This window comes from Aplysia californica, unplaced genomic scaffold (genome assembly GCF_000002075.1).
Source record: "Aplysia californica isolate F4 #8 unplaced genomic scaffold, AplCal3.0 scaffold00401, whole genome shotgun sequence".
NCBI classification, from domain to species: domain Eukaryota; kingdom Metazoa; phylum Mollusca; class Gastropoda; order Aplysiida; family Aplysiidae; genus Aplysia; species Aplysia californica.
In genome coordinates this window covers 293,416-300,016 of record NW_004797671.1, presented here as the reverse complement: position 1 = coordinate 300,016, position 6,601 = coordinate 293,416, and the positions used below count along the sequence as shown (strand labels likewise).

Sequence of the window (6,601 nt, the reverse complement as noted above, 5' to 3'; positions counted from 1 at the left end):
AGAAGAAGAAGAAGAAGAAGAAGAAGAAGAAGAAGAAGAAGAAGAAGAAGAAGAAGAAGAAGAAGAAGAAGAAGAAGAAGACGTTTCTTTCTCCACCTTTTGTCTCTCTCACACGAGACTAGATCTAGTTCATCGTCTGGCGGAAGTGCAGATTCTTAATTTATGTTTATTTGTGCGTGTGTTTTTCTGTGGCTTTTGTTTATGTGTTTGTATAGATTTGCATGTGTGTGTTTCGTGCGAGTGAGTGATAAAAAAAAAGTTGTTGAATTTTGACTATTGGTTGATAAAGAAAGGAATTAAAAGATACAATAAGTTAATGAGATATAATGAGCTTTAATCTTTAATTTAAAACAACTTAGACCACAACAAAAACTAAGCTATACAATCATTATCAAACACCATTAAATGAAAATTTATATACCCAGCAGAAAAGGAAACGCATGTCTAAGGACGCGACATTTCAAAATCTGAAAAGTCGTTTTTTAGACTTGCATGGAAAATGCCCTTCGGACATTAAACATTTTTCAAGAAATGGTTCAAGTTTATAGTGACAAATGTTCTCGTTAAAATTCTGTGACATACTGGGAAAGAAAATTCAAATCTGGATTCACGTTGGTGATGGATGAAGTTAATAATAATAATTGCATTTATATAGCGCGTATCCATGCTCAAGAGCATGTTCTACGCACTTTACAACTATTATTACACCAGCAGACCCTCTGAGAACACCCAGAAACATACTCGGCCTCCACGGAAGCAAACAGTGCAAGCTGCGGATTCCACGCGCTCAAACACTATAAAACTGACAGAATCGTTCACTGTCTATAGCCGAGTACCTATTTCCACCTGGGTGAAGTGCCTTTCCCAAGGAAACAACGTCGAGCCCCTGACGGGATTCGAACCACGACCTAAAGGTCGTGAGTTCGAGAGCCTAACCACTAAATCCCCGACGCCATGGTGAAGACACTGGTTCTACAAGACCAACGTATAACACTTAAACAGCTCTCAAGTGAAATGATAATCAGTGTAAGGTCTCTTGAAAGGATTCTCCATAATCATCTTAACATGAATAAAGTGTCTGCGCGGTGGGTACCCGCCTTTTGAAAAGTGAGCAAAAGAAGCAGAGGGTTGAGTCCAGCAAAACCATCCTTTAAATTGGGTCCAATGACTCAAATTTCTTTAAAAAACATAGTGGCTATGGATGAAACATGGATTTATCATTTTGATCCAGAATACAAAATGTTCTCATGCAATGGTAAACCCCTTCTTCTCCCTCACCAAAGAAGACAAAGGTAACACCGTCAAGTGGAAAGGTCATGCTGTCGTGTTTCAGGGATTGTGAAGGTATCATTATGACTGACTACCTGGAAAAAGGAAAAGCAGTCACAGGAGACTACTACTCAGGTTTGCTGATAACATTGCGGTCTGAATTGGTTAGAACTGGGCGTGGAAAACTCCGTAATGGGGTCCTCCTATTGCATGACAACGCCCTGCGCACAAGGCACAACAAGTAGTCCAGACAGCAGAACAGTGTAGCTTTGAAATCCTGCCACACCAAGCTTATTCGCCAGATCTAGCCCCCCTCAGACTTTTTTCTGTTTTCTATTCTTTAAAAATCACCCTAAGGACGCAATTTCCATGACAACGAGGACGCAATTGGAGCTGTTGAAGGCTGGTTAGGGGCCCATTCTCGGTCATTTTTCTCTCAAGGACATTTGAAGGTCAAAGAGAGGTGGCAGATATGTGTTGCTCAGCATGGTGACTATATTATAGAGAAATAAAAGTATGTGCGCCAAGTTCCAAAGGTACATCTTTATTCCTTCATACTTAGACAAAAGACTTCTTGAACCACCTCGTACATCACTCGCGTTTCTTTTGTTGCAGGGTATACTATCGAAATAATATTATTGTATATATCAATTCTAACTTCGCTTTTAGAAATATTACTACTATTTCCACATAACCTAACGTTATACTAAGTCTTCAGGAGGCAAAACTGGTCGTCCCCTGATAACGTCAGCTACTTTTTCCGCCAACATGACGACATTCGCATGCGGATTGGCTGACACGATGAACGGCATCACCGACGCGTCAATCACTCGCAGACCAGCCACGCCCCTTACACGGAGGGCTGAGTCCACCACGCTGCTAGCGTCATTATCCCCGCCCATTTTACAAGTTCCCGACGGGTGGTAGATGGTGAGCAGAGTGGCCCGGATGTAGCACTCCCAGTAGGCGGGGCTGTCAAACTTATGCTGTCTGCACACGCTGATAGATTTGCTCTCTGTCAGCCGGGAGCCGATCTGGGCCATAGTTTTGCTCTTGACGACTTTCTGACAAATGTCCAAGCCTTTCATCAGCACGTCCATGTCTTCTCGCCGGCCCAGATAGTTGGCGTGGATTACGGGGTCGTCGAAGGGGTCACGGCTGGACAGACTGAGGTTTCCCACACTTCGGGGCTGGAGTAGGGAAGGCCGGCAGATCCAGCCGTACGGCGAGGCCTCTCGGTATGGAGTCAGCTCGTCTATGAGGTCAGGGTCGTAGTAGACAGCCCGCATCCCCAGACGGTTCATATAGCGGGAGTAGAAGTGGATCTGGAGGTCTGGCCAATCCAGGCTCCTGGCTCTTTCCGTGATACTGGGGCAGAGAGGAGGAGAGTTAGAGAGACAGCGAAAGAGAGAGAGGGAGAGGGAGGGGAGAGAAAGAAAGGGAGAGAGAGAGAGAGAGAGAGAGAGAGAGAGAGAGGGGGGGGGGGAGAGAGACGGGGAGAGGGGGAGTGAGAAAGAAATAAAGAGAGAGAGAATGAGAGAGAGAGGGGGGGGAGAGGGAGAGAGAGAGGGGGGAGAGGGAGAGAGAGAGAGAGAGAGAGAGAGAGAGAGAGAAAGAAAGAGACGTATCATATCATGACACACGCACACACACACACACACACACACACACACACACATACACACACATAAACACACACTCTCTCTCTCTCTCTCTCTCTCTCTCTCTCTCTCTCTCTCTCTCTCTCCCCCCCCCTCTCTCTCTCTTTCTCCAGCACACTCACCATACACACTCGCTCCCTGCCAATCTCTTTCTTTAGAAGTGCAGACAACAACGGTGGCTACCCATTGTCGCGAAGAAAAGTGGTCATCTTAGTCAGGATGACCTCTTTGACAGTGTCTTCATAATGATATCAGGGAACACATTCTAATAGGGGAGGGAGTGAAGGGTGGTTATTTATTTTTTTTACAGCTGATTGCTTTAAACATGGTCGGTAGAGAAGGCTCGACTGTATATTATTTTGAATTTGTGCTTGGTCTAAAACCAGAAACACAGAAAGTCGGGTACATGGTCAGCACACATAGTAAAAATAACTAACAAACAGTTACACAGAAAGTCAGGGTATAGTATGATGAGCACACCTTGTAAAAAACAGAAATTATACAGATAGCCAGGTTTATGAAGAGCACACCTTAAAAAAAAAGAAACAAAGTCAGGGTATCGAACACACATTGTAAACGAACAGAATCAGAGAAAGTAAGGGTATATTAGACTTTGTGAAAAACAGAAACACAGAAAGTCAGGGTATACGAACACACCTTGTGAAAAACAGATTCTCTTGGGCTGGTCTGCCCAGCGGTCCTGTGCCGAAGACAACGTGCTGGACATATGCCCACAGTGAGTCCGCGGCGCCCTCGTCCACAGAGATAGGCTGCGAGATGGCGATCGGCATGTAGAAGAACACATGATCCTGGAGGTTCTGACCCACGGGCAGGTCGGCCTTGACCTGGATACCAAGGTCACGTAACTGTCTGGCTGGCCCCACCCCGGACAGCATTAAAATCTGGGGCGTCTGTGGGGATCATATCATTGGAGTAAAATAATTTTGGAAGAAACACAAGGGATCAAAATATTTAAAACTTACTGAAAATTTGAGGCTTTGCGAATGAAAGTTTCACGTCCACATCAATATAATTTAGATTATTTTGAGGCCGGGTATTTCAACCCTTTCTGACAGGGCCAACCCGGGCAATGTGTTGTATTCTAACCTAGCAAAAATATAAAGATGCTCGATTCAGTTGGAGAGCCTTTTTCACTTTGGGGCAAATTGAGGTCACAGGTCAGGTTTAATTGCGTAATGTCTCGGGAATGAAGAGGGTCATGATGCTGCAATAGACCTGGGTTTATGACGTAGGCCTAATGGTTGATATCGTCTCTTCCTCACCACTAATTAAAAGAGCTCCATCTAGAATCTCCGTTTTTCTTATTATATAGTGGTATGCCCCACTCAGTTAGGCTTGGCCCTGATTGACAGGACATAAGCAGCCCATTCCCAAATTAAAAAATAAACTATCTATACTCTCCGTGGTAGCGTAGATGATTTATCAAAAGCTCCAGCTACAAATCATTCCAAAACCTCAAGCAAGATTAACCTTTACACTTCCCTGATTCATTGATATTTTACTACTTTGCTTTAGGGGAGGAAGTTACAGCTTATGCTGTTTGTTTATTCTTACGGAGGGGAACTATCTCTCATAACTGTCTAATAGACTATTCATTGTGGAGGAGAAAAATGGCCGTCTTAGATTGGCCACCATCTTTAACACAAAGATTATAAACATGTATATGTATTTATTTATTTTTTTGCAGGAGAACAAATTTTAATGAGAGAAGGCCCTTTTGTATTGGAGATTTTCTTATAAACGTGGCTGTTAAGAGTAGGTTTGACTGTATTAAACGAAGCTTGTTTGAGTGGTAAGGCGGAGAGCTCAACCATTACATCCAGGTCGGCGATCTTTGGCGCCGTCACAGCCCTTAAAGCAGGTTCCACGGAGGAGGGAGGGACACCAAAAGTAAATCTTTGTTGCAACGAATCAAGCTACCTCAAACAGGAATAGCAATGAGAGTTCTCTTACCTGGATGGCGCCAGCTGATAGGATGACCTCCTTCTTGGCCATGACCCGGATCTTCCGGTTGTCTTTGAGCACCTCCACGCCCACCGCCCGGTTCCGGTCATCGATGATGACCTTGAGCACGAAGCTGTGCAGACTGACGTGCAAGTTTCCCCTGTCCAGGATCGGGTGGATGTAGCCCCGTGCAGTACTCCATCTTTCTCGCTTGTACATACTCATCTGGGAGTTGCCGATTCCCTCCATAGTTCTGCCGTTGTAGTCCTTGTTGTACGGGTAACCGATCTCCTGGAAGGCTTGGATGATTTTGTTACTCATCTCCGAGTCTTTGCCCATGACGGACACGCGCATTGGTCCGTCCTTCCCGCGGAAATTGGAGGTGGCCAGGTGATCGTCTGCCACACCCTCGGATTTCTTGAAGTAGGGCAGGACATGGCGGTAGTCCCAGCTCTCGTCTCCCGTGTACCTGGAGGAGGGGGTGGGAGGGAGAGGGTAGGAGAGAGGGGAAGAGGGAGAGGGGAAGAGGGAGAGGGAAGATGGGGAAATGGAGTGGGTGGAACGGAATGGGGCGAGTTGGGATGATAGTAGAGGGGTAAGAGGTTGGGGAGGGCAGGGGTGGGGGAGGAGAAATTGAGGCTTGGAAGAGAGTTCAGTACTAGTTTCTTGTTATTTGAGGAACTGGTTTTAATTTTGTAAAAGGTTTACGGTATTTGCGACATAAATAAGTCAAATAAATGCGTAACACTTTATCAGTAACCGGATGTTCCATATGCTTAATAGGTTCTAGTTTCGTGCAATCCTTCTTTCATATAAAAACAATCTATGGTCCTTGTCAAGTCTCTTGTTTTGTATGCAACTCTCTGGTGACACCTCTAGTCTTTGGCACTTACATGACTTATTTGTGTTGCAAGTGCCGTAAAACTCTTGAAATTGAAAGGGAGCTTCTTAATTTACAACAGGGAAACAATCAGACATGCCTTCCTACAGATCCGAATAGTTAAAGATTGTGTCCCTTCATCGTAATAGGCTGTTGCCACGGAACAAAGAAAAAAAATAAACATACAAACAAACAGACTGTTGTACTCACTGCACCCATCTGCCATGGCTGTGTCTGGACCCCCTCACATGGAGCATACCGTTGACAAACAAACCAACAAGCAAGCAAACAAACAAACAGACTGTTGTACTCACTGCACCCATCTGCCATGGCTGTGTCTGGACCCCCTCACATGGAGCATACCGTTGACAAACAAACCAACAAGCAAGCAAACAAACAAACAAACAAAGAAAAAGACAAGTGTACGTACTGCGCCCATCTGTCAAAGTCGTGTCTAGACCCCCTCACATGGAGCATACCGTTGACAAGCAAACAAACAAACAGACTGGTGTACTCACTGCGCCCATCTGTCAAAGTCGTGTCTAGACCCCCTCACATGGAGCATACCGTTGACAAACAAACCAACAAACAAGCAAACAAACAAACAGACTGGTGTACTTACTGTGCCCATCTGTCAAAGTCGTGTCTAGACCCCCTCACATGGAGCATGCCGTTGACGCTGCTGGAACCCCCGAGAACCACGCCCCTGGGCCAGAAAGAACGACGTCCCTGGAGACCTGCAAACATCTCCTTCTGTGGCTCGCTGGGAGGTAGATAGATAGATAGATAGATAGATAGATAGATAGATAGATAGATAGATAGATAG

The 6,601-nt window shown here is 45.1% G+C and overlaps 1 protein-coding gene across 1 annotated transcript; it reads right to left on the bottom strand.

Moving 5' to 3' along the window:
* Positions 1 to 2,005: 2,005 nt before the first annotated feature.
* LOC101850495 (choline dehydrogenase, mitochondrial) lies at positions 2,006 to 6,594 on the bottom strand (the record flags this gene model as incomplete). The annotated part of the gene is given in 4 exon segments (XM_013085731.1): positions 2,006 to 2,637; positions 3,588 to 3,841; positions 4,905 to 5,364; positions 6,398 to 6,594. Coding segments are annotated over 4 exon segments (1,471 nt in total), but the record flags the coding sequence as incomplete, so codon positions are not given.
* Between the last annotated feature and the right edge of the window lie 7 nt (positions 6,595 to 6,601).